The 26,765-nt window shown below is 37.8% G+C and overlaps 1 protein-coding gene across 2 annotated transcripts in view; it reads right to left on the reverse strand.

The window, feature by feature from the left end:
* LOC122778282 (protein diaphanous homolog 1-like) overlaps positions 1-26,765 on the reverse strand; it is an 83,197-nt gene that overhangs the window by 53,871 nt on the left and 2,561 nt on the right. Inside the window, exons 2-14 of one of the 2 annotated variants that reach the window (XM_044039997.1) lie at positions 10,620-10,646; positions 9,196-9,360; positions 8,895-8,996; positions 8,233-8,363; positions 7,934-8,017; positions 7,779-7,842; positions 7,130-7,269; positions 6,737-6,842; positions 6,490-6,600; positions 6,192-6,310; positions 4,860-4,976; positions 2,070-2,185; positions 236-300 (exon numbers count right to left, since the gene is read on the reverse strand). In XM_044039997.1, coding sequence (XP_043895932.1) covers positions 236-300; positions 2,070-2,185; positions 4,860-4,976; positions 6,192-6,310; positions 6,490-6,600; positions 6,737-6,842; positions 7,130-7,269; positions 7,779-7,842; positions 7,934-8,017; positions 8,233-8,363; positions 8,895-8,996; positions 9,196-9,360; positions 10,620-10,646 — 1,347 coding nt within the window. The remainder of the gene's footprint in view (positions 1-235; positions 301-2,069; positions 2,186-4,859; positions 4,977-6,191; positions 6,311-6,489; positions 6,601-6,736; positions 6,843-7,129; positions 7,270-7,778; positions 7,843-7,933; positions 8,018-8,232; positions 8,364-8,894; positions 8,997-9,195; positions 9,361-10,619; positions 10,647-26,765) is intronic. The other variant, XM_044039998.1, reaches the window with a different exon arrangement.

Below are 26,765 nucleotides of genomic sequence, written 5' to 3' on the forward strand. Positions count from 1 at the left end.
TTTTCCCCTCATTTGCCATCCCATGTCAGCCAGACACTGGGTGCATACAATTTCATTATGATGTAGTTTGTATGCGAGTGTGCACGTGTCAGGGGGAAGTGTACGCTTATAATGTACAAATTTCTGTTGTGTCTATACGACTGTAATGGCTTGTGTGCTTCTCTGTGTAGACATACAGTATATGTGTGTGTGTGTGTGTGTTGTGTTGTGTGTATTTATAATGTGTGTGTTTCACCTTCTTCTCCAGCTCAGCAGCCTTAGCTTCACTGGTTTCCACCTTGGTCTGGTCCACCATGTTATCTGCAGACAAATCAAGGACAGAAGAAAGGGGGCGAAAAAAAATGGTAAAAAGGTTGATTGAAACAATAAGTTTGGCTATAGAGACATTGCAATCTTCAGTTTGGCACATGATGTGTACACACAAACAAGCACATAAACAGAGAGCACTCTTCCTAACTATCCTCATATTTTTTCTCTTATCACACTAATCAATGTCCTGCAACAGTCCGAGTAATTCTCCAGATATCACTCTTTAAACTCTCACTTGTTTTCCTCTATGGAAAAATACACCTCACACAGTTTATTAGACAATCTTGTAGGCAACAATTGCTATTTTGCAAGACTGAAGAAAACCGACCATAAAACAGCCAGGGAATAATCTCATTATAAGTTATTCTGCTTGACAAAGGACACAGACTAACCAATGGTATACTCTTAATGAATAATAGCAGGGTCTACAGGTGCTTAAGCACCAAAGGGCTTAACAAGTATGTGCAGTAAAGGAGCTAATTAACATGAAGATGAATACCACATAGTCACTGGATCAAAGACAGCTAATCATGACGCCCAGGAGGAAAATCAAGAAGATAGATCGAAGACTCAGAAGAGTTGTGAAAAGCTAAACTGGAAAATTTAGATATTATTTAAGAAAGTAGATGAAAAAGATGAGACAAAATGAGGTTCGATAGCTGCTGTAAAATGATCGCCCATGGATGAAGGAGCTGAAACTATTTCAGATTCTGTAAGTCTAGAAGGTCTTATCAACAAACCAAAGAAAAAAAATCTATCTGCATGACAGAACTTTACAATAAAATGCCAACCCATCCAATTTCAGAGTGTGCATTTGTGTGCAAGTACATGGCACATGGTTATTGGATGGGTAATGGAGGGGTTGTTACTTCTCTCATGGTGGCTGGACTAAATGGGACAAACTTCAGAAAGAGAGCACTAAGTGAGACAGAATGTGGGGAAAACTGTGCTGAATTTCAGAGTTCAAAGAAAAACACTAAATAATGTATGCAGGGCAGAATTGGGCTGCTTTACACCGATAACTCTGGCAGTCTTAAAGGAGGCCAGCCAGCCTGTGTGTGTGTGTGTGTGTGTGTGTGAGTGTGTCAGGACACATTTAGAAGCAATGCAATTAGAACCTCCTGTGTTGGGCAATAGAGATCGGCCATAAATAAAGAGTATTGAACTCTTGAGACGTGTCCTGCACCCCTAACTCGGCTCTGGTTTATTTTACAACAGTAATCAGGTGTATCATACTCACTCAAATTCATAAAATCTATATTTACGAATATCAGTCCAAACTCAAATGTTACCAGAAACGTACAAGTGGCCATCATAGAACTTTCTTGCAGATGCATGCACTAGGAGCCATGGTTGTCTATTTTTATTTACAGTAAATACAATAACCATGAATGCTTTTAAGTTACCATCTAACACAAGAGACAAAGACATTTTACCAAATACATTATGATATCAGATTATGGGATTGCTTGTTTGACAAAGCTTATGAAATTGTGATTAACGCAATGTAAACCACAACTATGAGTAGCAAAAATCAGTTAAAAGTAATGGACAATCCCCCTCTGGCACCACCCTGTGGGGAATCCAGACCACTGCACCTGTAATGTGGTGATATTCACTTAAATGAAGGCATGTTGCCATTGACAGGAACACAGTCACTGTGCTAGTGTTTGGAGAAGTAGTAGCAGTAGTTCACACACACCAAGGGAGAGAAGAAAGGAAAAGTTTGTTCATGTGTGTTTTCTGGTCAATCTACTCACCTATCAAGCCTTCAACGTTGAGGCTGAGATTACGACACTTGAAGTCAGGGTCCGCTCCATTTCTGTGAAGCACGATCTGAGCGATACATTCGTCTATCACCTTGTAGTACTGAGGCCTGCGGGGGGGGGATGGAAGGATCAGGAAACAGAGAATAGAGTGAAGAAGATTGTAAAGAGCTGACTGTACTGTCAGTTTCTAATTTTGCAAATTAACTCCACAATAAAAGACAGCATATGAAAAATGTACAATATTATGTAATAGATGTGAGTATTCTAATCAAACAAAAAATGTAGGGTAAATTGTGAGTAAAGAATGGGACTGACAAAGAGCAAGTGGGTTCATTTGTCCAGATAAGTGTGTGAACACACATGCCTTGTCACTTTGTCTTTGTAACTGAGATTGGCTGTCTGTGTGAGCATGACAGTTTGAGTTTCTTGTCACAAAGATTGATTGTGTGCAACTGCGTTTGCGAGTGTGTTGGTGTATACCCAACACACTCGGTCTGATCAACTGAGCTTCACACAGACACTCAATTTTAGAGGTGTCTTATTCCCTGACCCCATTAGATGCTGCCAGATTCACAAACTCAATACTTTATTTATTCTGTGTGTGTATATGTGCCCCCCCTGCATTACCCATCTCTCTTTGTCACCCTATCTCTCTCCAACACTTATTCCAATCCTTCACTACACTTCAAGGGTAGATTTATTGGTGGAGCAAGAGAGCCATCTAGTGTCCTTCCGGAAAACACATTCAAAGTGAAATACACTCGAGTTGTGTATCTGAATTCCGACGATCCCAATTACAGCTTAATTCCTGAATGCAGCACATTTAGATGGTATATTAGGATTCAAGTTGTCAGTACACATATAGCTGCACACATTTTGACAAACACTAATCCAAATTTAATGATGTCAAACAAAGAAGACAAACAGTATGTATTGTTGTGTATGACCATTATAAGTATGACCATTCATATTTAAATAAAGGTATAAGGTATACACCTGTGTAAACTCCATCTCAATTTGAGATTAAAATACAGCCGTACAAAGAATTAAAAAAAGCAAAACAGCAGGTTGTCCGTCATTCATTCTGACATAAATGCTAACTCTTCCATTCTGTGTACATACCTCCCTCATTCTCTCAGCATCTACCTAGCAATTTACCTCAACTCCCAATTTCTTTTTCATTATTGTCTCACCCTCCGCCTACATTCTCTTTTCATCTCTGTAATTACCAAGCTGTATTTTCTGTCACTCTGCAGCTCTCCCTCCCACTCTCTGTGTGGAGTGCATTACAGACTGCGTATATTGTGTTCACCTGGCTGGAGAATGCAGGATTACAGAAAAGGAAGGATGGAAGAGATAGAAGAGGAGCTAAAAATACTTTGGCTGGGACCAGCTGTTTGGGCCAACTTACCTTTTCCATTCTCACAGTTTATTCCCCAAACTCTGCTAAAAATACACCACAATTTCCTTGTCCACCATCAGGAAAAGACAGGAAAACACAACTAACTCTACTGAAATATGTTCAGGCCTGTACATATTGTGATAGTATGTGAAGAAACATTTTGCCTGTTAAAGTGGACATAAATGTGCACAACTGCACACATTATCTCCTCAGTTCTCCCAAGTTTAACTAAAACTTGTGAGTAAACTAAATCCCTAAGGTTTTAGAGGACACAGGGAAAGTCTCTCTGGTGATACGAGGGGAATGGAATTAAACTTCATTGCATGTATTCATTTCACAGATTTGGAGCAGTGCTCAAGAAACAACCAGCAAATAAAAGGATAGGCTAAGAGGAGGGAGAGGGGTGGATGAGGAGTGTCAACTGAAAAAATGCATTTCTTTATCCTTTTGTTGTGGTTATTTTGGCTTTTTTTAAATATATATCAGTAATATGAAGGAACCCACAGCTTTGCATTGTGCTACATGCAGCTTTCTTTAGAATAGTGTGGTTGATTATTTCAATCATACATCTTCCTAAGCTTTGTAGCAAATTAAGTGTAAAGTGACATATGCCATGTTTCCACTACATGTCTACATGCCTCGACTCGCCTCACCTCTACACGGTTTGGTTGGTTTTCCATTACAATATAGTACCTCCTCAATGTGGGTGGAGTCATCACAGCACGGCTGCATTAAACTGCCGTGACTTTGTTTTACATGCCACACAAACAAACTAGTGACTTGTAAAGCAGTTGTCTTCAGTGCAACTGAATCAATAGAATCAGTTAATTAAAAAGATTTGCTAAGTTCTTCCTCCATGACTGGAGTAAGACACAGTCACTGAGCTGAAATACAACAGCAGGGGTGTGATGCAGCTCGCCGTGCTGTCACTAAATACACCAGACTCCTCTGTTAAATACAGAGATTTTAGACATTTCCTTGGTAATTGTTGGAACCCACATTTTTAGGATTGTTAAGTCTTTTTTTCCTGTGATGGCAATCTGACCAATCAACGGCCGGCAGTCTGAAGACGTCACGCATAATGTCAGCTCAGAGCAGGTACTAAAAAACTACTGGGTATCATCGCTAATGGAAACACAAAATAAACATGCCGTGCTGAGGTGTGGCAAGGTGTGCTGCGCTAGTGGAAAAGAGCCTATAAAGATCAAAAATAGTACGTTTATTTTTTAGACACCCAATTATTAATACATTGGCTATATTGTAGTTTTGATTACAATTTTGATTAAAAGACACCCTCATCACAATAATGGGTAAAGCAAGCCTTGAATTATGTCATTAACATAGAAGTTTGTGTACTGTGTATGTGTATAATGTGCTACCTGGCCAAATAGTCATTACGGATCAACAACAGGTGCTGCATCAAGGACAGGAAGTGGTTTTCAGCTTTGGAGTCCTTCACGGTGTTGACCAGGATCTCAAACACTTCCCTCACATCAGTGAAACAAAGCAAGTTAAGGGCTTATCATTTAAAACACCATAAACAGTAACTCTAACAGTCATTTAAGCATAATTACTGACAATTAGGAATAGCTGTGCATCACCATTATCTGCATTTCTAAATAAACTAAAACTCAACACTTCCATTTGTTTCCTGCAGACATTTGGACACATGAAAGTAAGACAAATGCCACATTTCTCATCCATCCATTAATCTATGCTGTATCGCAGCAACAATGATGTAATCTTAACTTAATAATTAAGACATTTATGCATGTGTTTTCAAACGTTATTTGACCTTCTGTGAAACATCATACTTGAGATTAATGCATGTAGAGTCAGACAACCACTGGACTATGATGAGAGCCCCTGGGAGACACCTGGTGTTAGAAAACTGTAACTGCACCTAACAAGCAGCAGGAAATATTGGGATTTTCAATATTTACGGAAAACACTTGCAATCTGTACAGGTGGTGTGACAATGATAACAGTAACAATACAGAACAATCATTTTTAATAAGATCAACTGAGATAAACCGCAACTGTATGGCAGGAGTTGATTGTCAACTTTGCATGATGATGAGAAATGATACAAGTAAAGAAGCATGTATCATCAGGCCTCTAGACAATGACAGAATTCAATAATTTGTTTATTTTGTTACTGTGTATGGAATTTTCATCTCAAAGTTATAATGAAAACACATAATTTAGGGTTCTAAGATGAAAAGGTCCAGTGGTTGTTGGATGTTTTGTTGTTTTTACAGCAACACAGTAGCTGATGTCATTAAAATGTTAATTGGGGAAGATACATTTTGAATGTTAAGTGTGACCATGTCCCTAGGGGTATGCAATCTTATGCTTATTAAGTTTGCAAATGTTAATTTTGCCTCCGTCTAGGAAGAAAGTAGTCATACTGATTATGCAGGAACAGAGAGGAGCCAACTTTTGTGTAGATAGCCGACTCATTTTTAAAGAGCAGAGGAAATAATGTGTATGATTCTATATGCTGTCTGAAATATCTGTCTGACACATAAATTGGAAAAATAATGCAGTCTAGGTTATTTTGTATCAAGCTAGAAAAGTACTGTAAGGACAAAATGATGAAGATATACAATTATGTGATAGACTTTGTCAAGCTCATGCCTTTCACTTTAAAAAGGCAGAGCAGACCTTGAATTTCTGCAGAGGAACAATTTTTCCCTGTGGAAGGATATTCCATCTCAATGCGGATGTCATCAAGGCGCACTTTGAGGTCCTCGGAGTCATCTTCAGCCTGCTCGTCAAACACCGTAAGTTGCACCCTCAGCTCTTCATTTTCTATCTTCCTCACCTCCTGCAGGGAGAGGGATTGATGTGGGAAAAGGGATAGTTGATAAAGTTATAACAGCACACAAGTGTTCAGCCATTCAGTAAAACAGAAGAAACAAGAGGGGGGCAGGCATGAACAACCAGGAAATAAGTGATGTTGGAGTCACTATGAAGAAAAATATCAAATAAGGCCATTTTCTGTACCATCAGCAGGTCTCTGAGTCCCAGTCTGAGCAGCTCAGAGCGAATATGGATCCTGAAGTCCAACTCTTCCCCTCGGCTGATCAGAGCATTGATTAGCTGCATGCAGCCACCCTACCGAAAGGTACACCAAACAATTTAGGTGAGACAACAATATTTATTATAAAATCACCATGAAAATGTAATACTTTTCAGGTGAGCACATTTTCACACAGGTAGCACCAACTATTGCTACTTGTCAAGCAGATACCTTAAGAGCGATGTTGGGATTGTTCATGCCAGTGAGAAGAGGCTGAAACCTCTCAATATCCCGTTTCTCAGCTTCTTCTGTCATGGCCTCCAAAACACGTTCATGGCTGCAAAAATAGACAGTTATGTAAAATAAATGCCACTGTATGTACCACGTCATTACAAGAATGTTAACTGAGGAAAGGACTCAGGCCAAAAGGACTTTGATTTGCAGCTACTATTAGAACCTGCCATAGAGAATTTAATTCAAAGAAAGTCTTTAATAATTAATGAAAGTGTACGTTAATAGAGCTAATCAGGTAAGGAAATGTCAGTTTAGATTTGAACTCCACACTTAAACTGTTGGGGAAGAGTTAGCCAGGATTTCCGTGTAAAAGAGTTTACATGTTCTTACAGGTTTTCAGGATGTTCCAAGATGGAGATGGCAGAAAGAAGCTTGACGGCATCCACCATCATGTGAGGCACAGTAGGGTTGATGGCTCTGACCAGCAGAGGAATTCCATCATCTGACTCCAGCATGGATTTTAGACCATACTTAAGGGGACAAAAGGGAAGCAAAATGAGACCCAACAAAGACACAAATCCCTAATTTATATTGTATTGTTGAAACAATCTCAAACGAGCATGTGAGCACAGATGAAATGCTTATCACTTATAGTAAGCATGATTTTTATATCTTAAAAATTAATTACAGGCCAAAATAACTGACTGTCCATAAATAAAATGTAGATGGATTTCTTTTAAATATGTTAAATATGAACGTGTGTGTGTGTGTGTGTTTTCAGAATACTATAGTCTGTACCTTTAAGTTCTACTTTAACATAAAAAGTAGTGCAGAATTTTGTGGTTCTTCTTCGCCACATAAGATATGGACAGATTCACATTACAAAGGGTCCAAAAAGTTCTAAAAATCAGTGTATGCTTCAAAGAGCAGATCGAGGTTGATGATGATGCCCTCTAGTGGAGGAAATGCTACACTACAACAATGAAAGCAAATGGCCTAATAATGACATATTTTGATGTGTGTCAGGAAACTTTCTTACCTTGTTGTTCATAAAGGCTTTTAGACATCGAATTATCTCATGCTGGCATTTCACTCCCATCATTCTAGTTGAAAGTAAACAGATGTTATAAACACACTGCTAAAAATAACACTGCGAGCCAGTGTTATTTTTGTTCTTTTGTGTTGGTGACTTACGGATACTCGTCTTTCTCTTCCTGGAGTCTTCTTAGTAGACTCAGTAGCAGGGCCAGGCCCTCATCTCCAAAGTTCTGCACCCAACTGGAAGTGACAGGATAACACGATTAGCTCACTGTGTTTTTTCCGCCCAGATTTTATCGTACACCATTAACCCATGGGGCATTATGCAATCTAATTCATTTCATGAATTAAAAATGTGATGACCCATGAGCTCTATGATTTCAATGATGCCAGGTGAACTATGTTGATTCGTTTGTGGGGGGGTTTAAATGTATACAATCATATTCAAGCATTACCTGACAGGGTTGTTGTTGAGTGAGACTCGTAGAGATTCCAGACAGCTGAGCAGCTGTGTGTCTCTGTAATCTGACTTCAACTCCTGGATGTACATCATGGCTGATTTGGAGCTCTCCTTCTGGTTTTGGCCCTAATAAACAAAAAGAAACAGATGCAACAGACACACACGTTGTTTTCTGTATTCATTATTTGTCTTACAGGTTGTACACAATTTTCTTTTAACAACAACGGAAAAGCAAAACAGACAAGGCTAATTTGAAATGCTGATTTATAGAGTTAAAGGGTACCGTTTGTATCTTAAGAGGCATATTTCACAGTTAAAAGAACTGCACTACCAACCATCTGTGTTTCATTGCTTTGTTAGTTCTTTGAGCTACTTGCTTCAAGTTGCTACTTGCATTTTTTATTTGGTTTTGAAAGATAAATGCAAAAAAAGTCCTTGAACAAAGTCAAAAGGCCAGTGTCTAGACATTTGTATGAATAGCAAGTCTATGATTACATTATGACATTTTTTTTCTTGAGCTAATCCTGTCCATATGTAACACTATGTACTGTACTGCGTGTGGCATTGGATAACATGGCATGGCAAGGTCAAAATACAATGAGATTTAGTCATAACTGAAAACAACACGCTTTTTTGACCATATATTTTGATACTGACAGCTTTAGATGTGTGGAGGTACTGAGACACCATCTCTCGCTTGATCATGATGTCTTTCGCTCTTAGAGGCTGCTGCTTCTCGTCATTCAGATTCATATCCACCTGGAAGAATGTGAGTGAGACAGGAAGAGGGATAGTCGGAGTGGACAAACAAAGAAATAACTATTACAATAATGTTTATTCTTCAAAAATGACTTTATGCTTTCATTAATCAAGTATTTGTGAGTTTACACACACACACACACACACACACACACACACACACACACACACACAAACATTATAATGCCGTCATTCTCACCAGCATCTGTTCAAAGAGCTCCAGGACATATTCATCAGAATGATCATGGAGAATGGCAGACTGAGCACTGATCTCATAGCTGGCAGCCGAAGAGTGACGCTGTCCCTGCGTATGGCCAGGTTTCTCCTTGTCCTTCTTCATCCTCATGCTGGTGAAACGCTCCAGCTGGATAAGCAAACATGATAAATTAGATCAAAGAGGTCACAGCAAATGGGCAAAAAAAAATCCCAACAGGTCACACAAATGAGGTGGCAATCCATAATCTATCAGTGTCTTAATACTTCATACGATGATTAAACCATAATAGATTACCCATGGGTTATTTCTCCCTTAGTTTTGTGATATTACAGCGGAAGTGCAGAACTGCCAAGGAGGGGGAAAATATCTGAGCTGTTATTTGTTTTAGTTTAATTTCATTAGTTTCATGCACTTTGCAGCAGTGATCATGTGCATAGGTGAAGGATAAGGATAATCTGCTTGCTTAAGATGCTAAATGCTCTCTGGGTTCAGTGATCACTCACGTAATCATTTGTCATTAACTTACTCACAAAAGTGTGCGAAAAGAAGCTGCACTTTGCCAATGGAGACTTTATATGCATTCCTGCTGCAAGACGAATGCAATGACAAACTGAGGAGTGATAAAATTCCTGTTGCAGCTGTGAGCCTCAGCACATGCAGAGCATCTCCACCTTCAGACTCCCTCCCTGAATTAAACATCCGAAAAATCATTTAATCAATAAAGCCAAATTCAAGCTAAAACCCAAATCGTTCACATTATAAAGAGAAAGATAGTTTTTTTTTCCTTGGCAGTTCAATGCTTCCGTACATTACATCTTCTAAACCTTTCAATAATGTAGGGTGATGATTAGGGCTTGCACACCTCAAAAGGTTTTCCCAACAAACAGTGCCACACAAAGTCTACATGCATTTGATACAAGAAGGTGCAGAAATGTGACTTAATAACATTGAGTTTCTTTCCTCAGTTTTCAATGACTCTGTGGTACACTGACAGGACTTACTGCATTTTTTATTATTTCTTGTTGTTGCCAAAAAAGAAAAACACACAAGAACATCAACTCTGAGGTACATGCAACCTTGGCACATATGGGCATAATGATCCTCTAAGATGAATAAAATGGTCAGTGAACTATGAATTTGCCAGTCTCTGGTTGCAGACACTTAAAGGGATCACTAGTCTGTGTGCCAAGATTTTCATGTCATTGTGATTTTATAAGCATATCCAACTGTAGTACAACACAGAAGAAAACACATATACTTAATGCCACGTGTTATGATGGATTAGGTTTGACGCAGACAGAGACCTTACATTAAATGGATAATGGTGAGGTTATTTATTAAAGAACACACCGGCAGATGGACGAGTCAAGCACACAGGTGATTGTGGTAAGTGGTAACAAACCTACCTCATCAGGAATCAGCCGTTTGAGTTTCTGTAGAGGACGGATCAAAGGGAAAAATATGGTACATAAAGGTAAGAAATAAATCAGAAAACAGGTAAAAGCAGCATTAAGAAAGGAGTCAGATAGGAGAAAAAATAAATAATCAATTGGAAAGAATTCATTGTGACAGGAACATTTCATGAGTGAGTTAAGTAGGACATTTACAAGAGTGTAAATGCAGATAAGTGCTTATCAACAGTCAAAAGTCAGAAAGGTACAAACAAATTTGAACAGAGAAAAAGAAAAATTACACTATAGAATTTGCTCTAGCAGGCCTTGGCCACTAGATGTCAGACTACACCAAATAATGCTCCTGCAGGCATGACCTTTGTCTGCAGGCTCAATCCACAAAAGACTTAATAAAAATAAAGAGTGATATTGATGAAGTGTCACAAAGAAAAAACAAAGCACTAAGGACCAAAATGTATTTCTTAATAACAATATGGCCTTCCATGTATTCCATTTTGGCACTCACTCAATCAACTACAAGAGGGATCATTTGCATAAAATGTTTTTTTTTGGTTCTCTTATGCGGAAGTTACTTGGGGTGCAACTGCCTGTTTCTGCACAACACAATGTTGTGGGAACACTCGAAACTATCAAATTACAAACATGAGGATGTGGCCTCATATAATGTGTGAGGATATTTTTAATTATGCTGTGATGTCACTTGGTGTGGACAGTTGAATGAATGAATGAAATTAATAAAGTAGGCCATATAATCCAGTTTTAATTGCTCAACTAGATTTTATGTTACTTGGGACACCAACTCAAGACCACAGACAACACTTAACCATAATTTCACTGTGGTTTTGCCTGCGGGTGTTGACGTTGCCTTGGAAGTTTTACCGGTGTTTCTTTCTTTCTCTACTACTCTGGTACCAGAATGTCTTCTGTAGGTTTATTTAAGTCAGACAAAGAGACAGACACGCTTTGGGGGCAAAGTGCAAAGTGATAATAATATATCTTGTGACTTTGTCACCTCACTGGAAAATGGGTTAGTAAGTACTTGCTTCCAGCATTTTTTATTTGGTTTTGAAAGATAAATGCAAAAAAAGCTCTCATTCTTGAACAAAATTAAAAGGCTAGTGTCTAGACATTTGTATGAATAGCAAGTGTAAGATTACATGATGACCTTTTTTTTCTTGAGCTAATAAGACAAATCCTGTCCATATGTAACACTATGTACTGTACTGCATGTGGCATTGGATCATATGGCATGGCAAGGTCGAAATACAATATGATTTAGTCATAACTGAAAACAACAAGCTTTAACTATATTGACCACATATTTTGATACTGACAGCTTCAGATGTGTGGAGGTACTGAGACACCATCTCTCGCTTGATCATGATGTCTTTCTCTCTTAGAGGCTTTCTTTCTTTCTCTACTACTCTGGTATCAGAATGTCTTCTGTAGGTTTATTTTCAACAAAGTCAGACAGAGACAGAGACGCTTCGGAGGCAAAGTGTAAAGTGATTATAATATATCTTGTGACTTTGTCACCTCACTGGAAAATGGGTTAGTAACCATCTTACCAAACTTGAGTGATTAAAAAAGTGTTTGGGGTTTTTAAATCACATTAAATTCAGCTTCATGAGACAGTGGGGGCATGGCCACTGGAGCCATCTCACAAACTCACCCACTATTCTGATCTACTTGCTTAAGTGGGGACCAGAAAAAATCATGAAAAATTATACATAAATACTATCATCTCAATACATTACACAGACAAACCTCATTACATTAGTGATATAAGATACCAGCAAATGTGCAAAAGCGTATATATATATATATATACACACACATATATATACATATATACATATACATACATACATATATACACATACATATATACATATATATATACATTAATATTAGGGATGCATGATATATCGGCATTAATATTACTATTGGCCGATGTTCGTCATTTTTTAACATATCGGCATTGGTCCAATGAGTAAAACTGCGATTTTAACAACCAATGTTTATACCCGTCTAATTGCTGTTTGTGTATGTGTGTCGGGAAGGGGAGACCATGCGGCATTTGTTTGGGCATATGACAGTGTCAGTGACGCAAGCACAGCACAAGGTGTGTGTGTGTGTGTGTGTGTGTGTGTGTGTGTGTGTGTGTGTGTGTGTGTGTGTGTGTGTGGAGGAGAGAGAATGTCAGCGGTGTGGGCGTTTTTTCAGGGTGTCGATAGAAGATACGCGAAAGGCATTATGCAACACTTGCAAAGTCGAGGTAATGCGAGGAGGGTTCCGCGTCAAGTCATTCAATAGCACAAATTTGATTATGTCATCTGAAAAACCGCCACCCAGAAGTACATAAACAACGGCAGGAAGCTAACGCTATTAACATTAGGCAGCAGACAAAAAAGAAAGCAGCGCAGCTGGGACTCGACCAAAGGAAGACATTGGCCAGGGCAATAACGATAAAGGTAATGGAAATGATTGCTCTTGACGACCAGCCGAAGGTTCCGACGGTTGATAGAGCATATTGAACCCCGCAACAACCTGCCAAGTCGGCGCTACTTTTCCGATGTTTTGCAATTGAATAAATATCTGGTTGCCATGAATACTGGCAAGTTTGATAAAGTATTTTAACATGTTTTCTTTTATTATGGCAGCTCTTAGTAGAGCTTGTCAGGTATTGTTTCTCATATCTGTTGTGTAGTTTTATTGTTAAGGGAAGTGGCGCGGTTGTTGTTGCCGGGAGGAAGGGTTGTTGACTTTATTCACATACCCAGTATAGACGCCCTTACAGTAACTTTGGCAGGGTATTGTTTTTATTTATGTTCATGTTTGTAATTTATGATCCAAACTTTCTCACAGGAGTTTAGTGAGTTGAAGGAGTTAAACTGTACTTTAATTTAGTTACACACTTGCTACAAGTTGTAAGGTTTCTAAAAACCTTTACTTGTAGTTGGTTACTTGTGTCTTATGTGAGCTTGTTATTTGGAGGTAAAACATGTTTTGAAAATAAAGGAAGACATTCAAAAATTCAGCTTGCATGATTTTCATTCTGTACAAACTTTTATCATCTCAGAAACTTTTTTTAAAAACATATATCGATATCGGTAGATATCTGTTATCGGCCATAGCAGCAATGTTAATATCGGATATCGGTATCGGCGGAAATAGTCATATCGGTGCATTTATATATATATATATACATACACAGTATATACATACAAATATATACATATACATATATATATACATACGTATACATACATATACATATATATACACATACATACATATATATATAACCTTTTAGTGTGAGGGGAACTGTAAAAATCATCAGTGAGCCCCTATAAATGAAAAGTCAGTACCAAGGCCTCCATAAAATTCCATTACCAGTCAGGATGCTAATCATACAATAGAATGTATGATACAGCTGGAAAAGGGGACAATGTATTTCATTTAGGGCTGCATTACTTTATCAGTAGTAACTGACTACTTAATTAATAACCAAATCCTGTAATATCCACTTCAATTTCAATGTTGTTGTTTTAATTTACTTTTTAATTTAACTTTTGATATATATATATATATATAAATACATATACACACACATACATATATATACATATACACACATACATGTACATATATGTGTATATATATATACACACATATACATATATATATATACATATACACACACAAAACACACACACACACATATATATATATATATACATATATATAGAGAAAGAGCCAAATCTCTAACCTTCACACATTTGCTGCTTCCATCACAGCCGTGTAATTATGTTCCCTTTGTTTATGTATGCACCTTAGTTACTCAGGAGACTCAGAGATTTGGCTCTTTCTCTCCGTCTCTGATATCAGACAGCTGAAGAGATCCCAAATCAGCACAGAATAAGCAGAAACTCTGTCAAATGGTCAGTTTAGACACTCTAGGTTAACACTTGGGCTGCCTCATGTGACAAAATGTAACTTTTAGATAGCTATTACAAATGTACCCATTCACTTGTTCCAAGAGCTCCCTGCATACACCTAATGGCACAAATACCAATACATAATTGTTCACTGAAACTACTACAATACAAATTCCATATATGCATTTATTATTTATTCCTCCACAATGTGAAGTCAAGACTTTACATGACACAACAAAACAAATGACCAGCACGGCATGAAGTGAGGGGACTCCGAGTTTGATCTGTATTTTGTTATTTGCAAAACATTTGTGGTTCCGAATGTTAAGGGAATAGATATGGGAGACAAATTTGGGTGGTGTGTGTGTCATCATCAAAAGCATATTACGTTGATATTGCTTTTGGTGTTGCCATGGCTATAACTTGTATCACACAAGGGGAAGCAGTACACACCCATACACATTTCTGAAGAGTGTCCTACACATAACAGACAGCTTATCGTTATGACTGTTAAGATGAATTATGTAGTTGGTACATGCCAGGTCAGTTAAAACTTTCAATCTGCCCCCTGTGACAAGGACAAAAAACTAAGTCTGATGAAGAGCCTCAAACAGCAAAGATAATATTGTCTAAATCCTAAAAGGTTCTCATTCACAGAGGCCAGTGTCTATACTACACCACAACTTTCAATTCTTTCATGTCACATCTTCCCTAAAATGCAGTTATAATGCTCATGCCTCACTGACCTACTGATTCAAGGTCCATTTGAATGCACTGACTGTCTTTGTGAGAATTATTTTGATTGTATGTCACTCCAAGTGGAGCATGTTTGCTGCATGACTGCACCCAGTCCTTGAGCTACTGTTAATGGAGATTCAAAACCTAACCACCCCCATCCACCGCCACTTAAAACAAGGGAGGCCACTGTTGTCAGGTCTCTCTTCACAATACTCTTTTCTGTTTTCAGTGTTCTCCAACTAGATAAACTTTAAATATAAACATTCGATAAAATTAAAAATGTGCAACAATCCTTTCATGAATCTTAATCAGAATCACAATACTTTATTGATCCCAGAGGAGAAATTCTTGTGTTACAGTCGCTACTATTCAAAGAACATGATACAAGGATAGAAATATGTAAGAATAATAAAGAATGAACAAGAGTAAACATAAAGCTGAGTAAACTTAATCATATGTACTCTAATATAAAATGTCAACATAATACAATATATACAGTAGAGATGTACACTCTATACAGTGCTGAATGGATGAGATGGTTGTAATTTTAGTTATTATACATAAGTTGGTTATTGCACATAAAGTTCAGGAAATTGCACAGATCCCAACACATATATCACACATTAAGGGAGGGAGGAGTTGTGGAGTCCGATGGCCACAGGTAGGAATGACTTCCTATGGCGCCCAGTAGTACATTTTCATTAACACATGGGACAGGATATTCTACAGTACATAATTCTATAGTACATTTGGCTTACACATCTTGGCTTTCTTGCCGACAACGCAAACATTGATGACAACATCACAGGGGAGCACAAAATGTTTCCACACCAGTGATTTCAGAGAATGGGAAGGGGTTCGAGTTCGTTCAATGTGTCGCCCAAAACAGAAGTTGCAGGTGTTACTATTAGTTGGCAGCAGCTTTGGGTTAGCGGGAGGAGGTAACTGGCAACAGCCACAACACTGTTTTTTTCCCTCTGGCATGCCTGCAGGCCATTACACTGGAGGCATGGTTAAATCCTCAATCCCACCAATTCCGCTTTTGAAGAAGATTGTGACAGTGTTTCGACTGATACAATGTACAATTTACAATCGAGATCGTGACACCCCTACTAATGAATCAATATCTCATATCATTATCTGATCAGTGCATGCTCTATAGTACAAGGATTAAAAACTGCAATTGATCCCAACAACTGATGAAGATCCCTGCAACCCCATAACAGCAATCCATTTTGTGTAATATGTTGTAAGGTCACCCTCTTTCCGCTGTTTGACCACATATGTAGGTAATGTTACAGTGATGCATCTAGCTTTCAACCTGAAATGCTTCAACACTAGATATCATATTATCTCTTTTCTGAAGTTACCAGCTTTCTATATAGTATTATCTAGCACTTTGCGAGATAATTTCTGCTATAGCTTGTAAACCTCTCCTTTCATTAAAAGTCTACATTTCATCGGTATGTTCATTGTCGTTTCATGTTTGTTTTTTATTTTATTTAGAGTCTGTAGAATGTGTATATTTCTTGGGGAGGTGCTTCTTATAAGCCCATGTAGGGTTTTTTAACCTCTCCTGCACTTACTATTCTTCTTTAATTTCTGTTTTTTGTATTGTCGTTTTTTTTATGGTGCAAATAAATAAATACAAAAAAATACAAAAATTTAACGGAAGCAGTGTTTTCCATTAATTGCATTTACTATGACAGTTTGGAGTGTGCACAGCTGCCATTCCCTCTCACCCTCTCTCTTTTTCTCTCTCGGTCACTCTCTCTCCCTACCTTGCAAAAGTCCATTAAATCATACTATCTTCTGCAAGCAAACAGAAAACAAATAAAACCAGCAGATTCATCTTTCAATATGCACTGTTCACTGAATTTAACTGCAACCAGTCAGAAGACAGGCACACCTGCTCACTTTGCATCAGGTGTGAGCAAGTAATGTGTATGTTTACAAGGCAATCACATGCCCCACCAGACACATGTCAACACACTAATTTGTCTCATCTCCCAAGAGGCCTACACTATGAGGCAGAATTTTGATTTATCAAAACTTGAGGTATTACCCTGGGTTTGTGATCCTATGAAGCCGGTTCATTTCTTATTGCGGTAAATCACCATAGTAACTGATGTTGACAATCTAGAGGGCAGCTTTAGATTGTGAACCTGTGAAAAGCTCAAGTGCAGACCAATCAGATCACTGAAAAAATTGCAGCAGGACCCCTTCACAAGCAAAGGAAAAAAAGTGAGAAATAATAGAGCATCAGATATTTCTATTGACAGTAGTGTACCGTGGGGTTTCAGTCAGGGCCTTCAGTAAAACAAAACAAAATAAAAAACAAAAACACGCCATTGGCACACGCACACCACTGCGCATCTATAGGCTACTGCATCATTACCACCACATCTTCTGTTATGTCACTCAGCAAACGCAATTTCTCAAGCCACTATATGACACAAAAACAAGCTTCCACATAAGCATAGGCGGAACACGTCCCCGTCACTAAAATGTTATAAATGTATCATTAACACTCATTAACTACCGTAAATGATGTACCTCTCCCTCTTGAAATAACGTCCTTCTTTTCTCCAAACGATCGCTGTGAAAAGGGCACATGAAGGAGTTTAGAAACATGATGGATCGATGGTGTTAATGCAGTGGCCATAGCTTACTTCAAAACCCGCCAAAGGTGCAAACGTCGTTGATGACACCAGCGGGGGCTAGCGCCAGACACATTGCTGGGCCTGGGGCGTTCTGTCACTATGTATCACATTTCGATTGGCTGACGACACACGTCAGTCAAAGTTATAACCAAATAGGAAATGGCAGCTTCAACGAAAGGCCAGCAATACTACTAGAGCAGGTCCACGGAGCTATGATGCGTTTAATGACATCCAGGAAAATCCAGCTCAGCTTCACAAAAAATAACCATATTCTTTCTGGAAATATAATCATAACATACTGAAAAAGTAATAGAATTCAGACACGTTCAGACACACATTCATTTTATTATTAAAAATAATAATAATAATAATAATAATAATAATAATAATAAAACAAAATACTTTTTTGGATATTGTCAGGGCCAGCAGAGAAGGCCCTGCTGGCCCTGACAGCCCACCACTCTCTATTGATGAGTTAATAGTTTTACTGTTCCAGACATTCCATTTGTCTACTGTGGTTTTAAAACATCATTTCTAACACGGATGAGAATTTATCTCATTAAATAAATACATAATAAATATTTTCACTTCGATCATGATTGCAACAAAATATGTGGCAATGATGATGCTTTTATTCTTGCATTTTTTTTTGTTAGTTGAGAGTGACTGGACTTGCTTGAGTTGAATATGTTTGACCTCTCATCCAAGAGGCTTCTTCAGTTTTGTTCCTGCGATTCAGAACAAGATAGAAACAATATAAACACAAAGTAAAGCTTCTGATTTGTGTTGTTATAAAACAATTATCCACACACTGTACTATAGTTCTCTTCTTTTTAGATGTGTAGCTCAACACATATTAACAATTTTTCTCTTTCTCTAGATCGCTTACATTTTATTTTTGAATTTGTTTTATTATTGTTACAGTCACTCTAACCGAGATTACTGGTAGACACCAACATTTCATTTCATACAATGAATATTGGTTATGCAGACTACCATGTAACGTTAAGTCAAGGCAGGCAATGAAAACATTTTCTGGGTTAGTTAAATATGCTTCATCGTGCACACCCCTGATCATTAGACTGTGGTTGAAGCACAGACGAGAGCAACCTTTTAGTTCCTTGAAAAACATTTTTTTTCTGAGACTTGAAGTTCCTTGTAGGCTTAACTTCCCTAACTGAACCTCCTAGATCATATTTAATGGTCTGTGCCTGACACCACAACAACGCATTCCTTTTTTAATTATTATTTAATATATTACTCAATGATATTATATTACTATTTTAATATACACATAAGACGGTAGCCCACAAAACCGGCTACATAAGAGGTGTTTTCTAATACTCTTCAAACACATACAGTACTTTGTACAATATTTTGTGTCTGATTGATATGTTGTAGAAACTGTAGTGTGCTGTTGATTGTATTTATTTTAGCTGCTATTGCTAGGCTATTGCTATGCTATAGCTGCTAACAACAGACGAAATACTAGTTTGGACCAAACGTGAAGACTGTGTTTGAGGAGTCAATCTAACATGTAGAGCTGAAACGATTAATCAATTATTAATCGATTACTAAATTAATCGACAACTATTCTGATAATCAAGTTCAGGTTCAAAGCTTTTGTCATGATTAAAACAAGATTTCCAATTGTTTAAGCTCCTTAAATGTGAGTATTTTCTTCATGAGAGAAATGGAGAGATTTCTTTGAAACAAATAAATCATTAAAAGTGAATCATTTTCGTTTGTGGACAAAACAAGACGTTTGAGAAGATCATTATTTCCAGGTTTGGCAAACACCGATCAACATTTTTTAAGGTTTTCTGATATTTTATGGACCAAACGATTAATCGAGAAAATAATTAACAGATTAATCGATTATGAAAATAATTGTTAGTTGCAGCTCTACTAACATGAGTGCACATTTACATATGCTTGGTGAGGTACTGTACCTTTTCAGCAGCAATATTGTGCTAGCCTACATTTACAAGCAGTACATGTAGACAGACCGACTTATTCTGATAAGTCTATTCCGTGGGACATCTGCAGAAATAAATACCAGCTGAGATCCAGTGTGTTTGTTTTAACGGTTTAACAAATCAAGTTGTTCTATTGCTATTTATCATCAATTTGTGACGGTCAATGTATGGTAGACTCTGAATTCCATTTTGTTCGTTTTGTCTATTCCATGACATCAGCGAGCAGAAATGCAAATGACTAAGTTGTTTTTTGGGGTTCAAACTCTGCATTTACTCATAAATGTTCAAGAGAGAATAGCAATCCATTTCTTCTCACCCCAATACAAACCTGCATTTAAGAAAGAAATGGGGAGAGTTAAGATTAAAAACTCAACTCTTGGCCAAGCCTATAATTTGGAGAGGAGTAGGAGACTTTACAAATGGGTTTTACAGCAACACCCAGAGATATTTAAAAGAGGAACCTCTGAGTCATCAACACTAATAGCCCACAATTCAACTATACCCTCAGAAGGCAAGAGAAAGAGGGGTGGGGTGTGTATATTCATTTGGATCAAAAAAAGAAACACTGGGAAACGTAAATACAATACAGGTCTCACAATAGCAACTGATTCTTAGTTGTACAATTACAAAAGAAATAAACTTAAAGAATAAAAATAATTATAGATGATTTCTACCTCAGGGACATGATTAAGGTGTAGAGTCTGGATGTTTTTATGTGTCTTTAACCAAAATTACTGTCTGACCTGTTTCACATGGCCTGGTGTTTCTTTTTACTGTCTTTACCCAGCACTGTTTAATAGAGTTGCAACAATCGACATAATCAACAACTTCATTATTAAAATACTATTTTGCTGAATTTTTTACATAATGATTAATCATAATAATCATTAATAATAATAACAATAATTGGTTAAATTGCTTCCTTGTAGTAAAAAGTCTGCTAGCTTGTGTGGGGTTTGAACTGCAAACATGCCAACATAGTTAGCAAAGTAAATTGAGAATATACAGGTTATTAAAAGTAAATTCTACTGTGAGGATTTAGAATTAAAAGTCACACGTAAACAATGAGAATAACTTTGCTTGGACGTAAAGCTAATGCTGAAGCTAATGTATGTCGAGTGTCAAGCTACTTTATGAAATAGATGCAACAGGTTCATACAGAATGAAAAAAAACAAACTTTTTTTTTGGGACATTAAAACATGTAAACCTACAATAGTAGCACATCCAGATGAAAAAATCAGATCTCCCAATTATTGTTCTATTCCTAATAACAGAGGAGCTGCTGTCCTCCACCCACTCAGCAATTAGAGAAGCACATGGGCTCATGCTTTTTACAGTCGCTGTGTTGAGATACACAGTGTTCTGAGATTAGCTCTAATCTGTCAGGGGGACACTAAGGAGAGTCACAGAGGAGGAGTGACTAAGTAATCCTGACTAAGCCCCCCCATACACAACTTAAATAACATGCTTGGTCAATAATATTAATATCAGTGAGCATCAGATGCAGGTCTATGCAATTCTCTGCAGGCTGGTGAAAGACAGGATGAATACTCGTGCAAACAATGGAAAAGCCCCCTCATATCACTGCCTACGGAGTTTATCTGTGAAAATGTAAAAGTGGGAAACACCTCAGGGGGTATAAGCTTGCATTTGGTCATAGTTTGACTTTGTCTTTCATAACACTGTTAAATTAACAGTGTTATGAAAACTTACATTGTCCTCTGCTTCTGAGATTTAACTAACCTAATACATTTGGGGTAATTGTGATTACATTTCTTAAAGATTTCATTTGAAAAACTCAGCTGGTGAAATTATTTACTCAGGATCACAGTGAGACATCACTACTTGCTGGAATGTTTCAAACATCTCCACTAGGCTCTATGACAAAGCTGCTGTAGATATTAACTAGGACTGCAGCCATTCGTCGACATAAGTAACTAATACATACAAGGCTCTCAGTGTGACTCATCCCTAGCAACAGTCCATTACACTTAACAGTCTGTTATACAGAAATAACAGACCACTGAAAGTAACCAACTACAATCAAGTATTCAGCTAAGCCGTTTAATAAGTCATGTCAAGTGCAGTGAATTACACAAGCAGCTGTCTATCTTTTAATTGTGTTAATAACATTACTGGTGTTTATTCTGAATAAAAAGAAATCGGCTGATTAGTCAGCTAACAAAAACAACCATTACTTGCAGCCCTAATATTAACATCATCCAGGGCTCTTAAGTCCTGAGAGAGGGCCGTGTGCATGTTTGTTAACATATTAAGTAGCCCAGTGGTACCTCCTTACACAATGGTGGAAAGGAGTGAATAAGAGAGATAAGGTTAAGCAATAATGGGGACAAATAAAGACGCATCCTGTTTGCTATTTTTGCACAACTTCCTGTCACAGCCCACAGAATTTGAGAAAAAAATATAACTCAAAACACAACCTGACCCATTTGTGTGTATACACAAATATACTGTACATGTACATATGCAACTAGAAAGAGTAAGAAGGAGAAGTAAATTTAACAGTCAACAATGTGTATACAATGGCACCCAGTCGATTACAGCAGTTTGAACACAAAGTTGTTTCATATTGTCGTAACTGTCCCCAGTACACCAGAGTCAAACTGCTGAAGAGGGAAACCATATTTCTCTAACTGCAAGTGTATTTCACAAGAGCAAGAGGTTTTTTTCTAGAATGAAAGAGTATGTGGGACCAACAACTGGGACGGTGGGGGTGAGGATGTGATGGTGTATATACTTTTATTTGGATGTGTATGTAACAATTTCAGATAGAATTCATTAACAGATAGCTAATATTTTAACAAACTAATCGTTACGGTGAACTCATGTTTGTATAATTTAACTGACTTATTGTGGTTTACTACTAGCAAAAGAAACATGAGGTGAAGGGAGACACAGGAGATGTGCTACGAGCTAGGCCAGATGTGTCAATCTCAAGGCCTGCAGACCACATACGACCTGCAATACAATTGCCCGCAAGATAATATGCACATTAGGGCATGTGCTCCTCCAATTTTGCTATTTACACAGCACAGAATTTCAGCACAAAGTGGTTGTATTTATTGTCTGAATTTGTAGAAGAGACAGAAGAGACAGAAGTACATTAGCACAATGCAAGGGGGCATTACTATACTGCTGATGATGTTCTTTTGAGTACTCAAACTGATGAGTACATAACTTTTAAACAGTTGCGAGAGAGGTATGATCAGTTGTGTGATTATTATGAAGCATGACGAGGAAGGTTTAGTGTTAGCCGAGACAAAGAAGGCACGAAAATTAGATGTTCTGTGCTTGCTGGAAGAAATAAATGCCCAAATTCCTCCTGATCAAGCTGAATGTCCGTATGTTCTTCAATTGCTTGTAAAAGTGTCAGCCTGAAGTAGCTACAGCTTCTGTCCTGGAAGAAAATCTCCCCTGTGCTTTCTGACCACTGCCTATAAGTTAAGTAAAAGTCTTGTTACACTTGAGGCAGTTCTGGTGAAATATAACCAGACTTTAATGTTTAACTTTCTCCACTGTCTGTGGATCCTGTCTTTGAATCCTGCTGCCTCTGTGTGTGTGCGTGTGTGTCTGACGGGCAGCTATCCCCGTCCCCTACACAGACAAGTACCAACACCTAGTAGTATCAGTATCCATTCCCAAGTTTAAAGTAGCAATGAATAGCATCCAACTGAACCGCATTTATTTGGTAAGAAAGCTCATAAGCAAGGTAAAGCAGCACCCCTATTATGCGGTGTAGAAAAAAAGCCTGCAAATAGTTGACAACTGTTGAAGCAACCTCTCTTAGTGACGGGGGAAAGATCTGACAAACAGTGATAAACAGAATTGGCCATTTCCTTTTTAATACAAGCATGACAGCACAAACATGTCAGCATCAGCTATGATGGTATTAAAGCATAATTCTGCAGCAACTTCAGAGGATGTTTTCTACTTGTATCTGCAATTAGACTACAATTTTTATTTCAAGAATTATTTTTTTTTTTTTCTAAATCAAGCTTGATTAAAATATGTACTGCATCAGTGTTTCCCCCTACCATTGCATTAGTGGGGTGCCCCGTCAGAAGTAATTTAAATTCAACTATCCTATAGAACATGTACATACCAGAGCTCTCAAGTCTATCAATGAATGGATGATGCGAAGGCAGATTGCTCTGCATAGTCCATTCATACAGCTGTCTTGAATCAGCAACATATCGGAAAATAATCTGAAAATAGTATTTCTTGTTGCATTTCTATATATATTTGTATTTCTTGTTGTTGGTAAATACACTGGTTGCAGGACGGATACACTGTGAATTGGATGAGCTGCACTCTGATCCACCCAGCTCCACCAATTTACACTGCTTCCGCACTTCCGCACGACTGGACATCTGGAGTCTCAAGACTTTTTCTCCCGGCACTTACACTGTATGTGTTGTAAATACAACAAACAGAGGAGTATTTCTACCGACGGAAGACACAGGAGCATGCTGGGCTTGCACGTAGTTAAGTGAAATATACAGAGGATGTTTTATTCTGAAAAGTAAACCAGTAAACCAGTTTTTATTTTCCTGTATTTCCCGCTCGTACTGAATTTTTGCAACTCTGCTGCTACACCCGCCAGAAATAGAAGTGCTGCATATTCACTCCAACTTTCTACAACTGAGTGACCCGACGCCAGATCGGGGTCACAACGCAACCATTCTGTAACCAGAGTATTTTGGGGGTGAAAATATACTTTTTTTTCCAAATTCAAAATCTGATGTCTTGTTGGTCCATGTGTCTTTTTTGTTCTGAAGTTCAAAAATAAAGGTTTGGTGGAATCAAACCAAATAAATTGGTTATACCTTGTCCTTTTTTAAAACATACTAAATACTGGTTCTTATCTTATTTATACGAGATAATTTTTTTAAACGCTCACAAGGTGGTGGCCGGAGTAGTTCTACTGCTCAGTAGAACTACTCCTGCTGCACAGCCTGCTCCTGACAAACAGCAAAAATCCAGTCACCACCAGATGACAGGTTTTGACCCAGCCTGGTTGTCATAACAAGAAATGTTCCAATCTTTAGTTCAATGTACAGTTCAAGTAATTCAAATATACGTGTTGGAGGGACTAGAACAGATTATGCTAAGAAACATGGCAAAAGGGTTGTACTGTACAAGGTAGCATTTTTCATACATTTTCAACTTAAATCTGACTAATTAAGTCAGATACTGTGTCAAAAAGTAGAGTACGTGAGAGTTGAGACCTGTCTGGTTTGATTCATGGTATTATCTTGAGTTACGCATTTGCTAAGGTGGTTCCCCCAGGAAGTAGATGCACTGCTGCAAAAAAGTATATGCAGCACAACATTTCATGCTTGAGGGATGGTATACTAATCTTTGCCATTTTTCAGCCCTGTGCAGATCAAGACTAGCACCTTCTGACAATTACTTGAACACCAAGCCGAGATTCAACTACACATGCAATTTAACAGAAAACTGCTGCTGGTTTTCCAGTAATGTAACAACATTTTGTTGGGACAAATAATTAGTATAATGATATATTACAACACATTCTGTGTCATGAAATTAAAACCTGCAAACTGTGTAGCTAATGAGACGACTTTAATATAGGGTGCTCATACACAACAGACCAACTATAAAATTAGGCATTCAAGTGCTTTATATATAGTGTGTAACTGCACACTGTATGTGTCACAATTTACAAACAAACCATAATTGTTCATACTGTTAGAAAAGAGTTTGATGAAATTACTTCCATTATCATCTATCAATATGACAACATGCATGTGGAAAGTCAGCATATTTTCCAACTCTGGCCCTCACTTGACTCGGTTTCTATGAACCACATTCATGACAGCCTAAGATGCAGCGAAAATTAACAGGACTGGTGCTCGATACAACCTGTCAGAGTTCACTGTGCACTTTAAATCTGATGCCAACATAGACATTACTGTTAAGCATGGTCAACAGAGAATCTGAGGAAGTATAACTCGTTTAACTTGTGTAACAGGATTCTGAGTATGTTTTATCAGTCTTTTAACATTTTCTTTTCTGTGTTGGTGTAACAGGCTGAGTAAAAAGGAGAGGATGAGCCTGAAGGTCTTCTCCAAAATTATCTGAGTCCAGCAAAAAAGTTTAAAATTCTCTTTGGGAGGAGGGTGTGATCAAAAAAGCAAAAAGCATCATTGACCAATGCCACCACACCCCGTCCATGAATTCAAATTAATGCCTTCAGGTCGTCGTTTTATAGCTTCAACCACAAAACTTGTTCAACTTTCTGATAAACTATTCCTCATCCTACTCAGAGGAAAACTTTGATTGCAATAAAAGCATGTTAAATAAACAAGATATGAGAGCAAGTAAATGTTGGATTCTGTTTCTGATATTAAGTGATCACACTACACAAGTGGAACCTGTTCCCTGTGGGTTCCCAATCACTCAGTCTTCTATGCTCAATTAAAGTGCGTTCTATGGCAGTGATCCACCTCTGCTGCCTCTCAGTTCTAGAAAAATACTCTCCCCTTAACAACAGCTATCCAGACAGCTTGTCTGATCTGCATCTTGCTTTGTAAACACGTCTATGGATTGGAATAGTGCAACTTCCTGCCATATCAATATTGTTTTGATTATAACTGTTATATGACAGGACTGGGTGACAACAGCGACTGGAGTTGGGAGTTAAGAACAAATCATGTTCTATTAACATAACTATTGTATATATCTTCTGCTTTCTGATATAGTACTTCAGCATGGTTAAACTGTTATCATATCATGAACATCACTGTCAGTCTTTACATAGTTCAATAAAGTTG

This window comes from Solea senegalensis, linkage group LG12, assembly GCF_019176455.1.
Source record: "Solea senegalensis isolate Sse05_10M linkage group LG12, IFAPA_SoseM_1, whole genome shotgun sequence".
In the NCBI taxonomy this organism is placed as follows: Eukaryota; Metazoa; Chordata; class Actinopteri; order Pleuronectiformes; family Soleidae; genus Solea; species Solea senegalensis.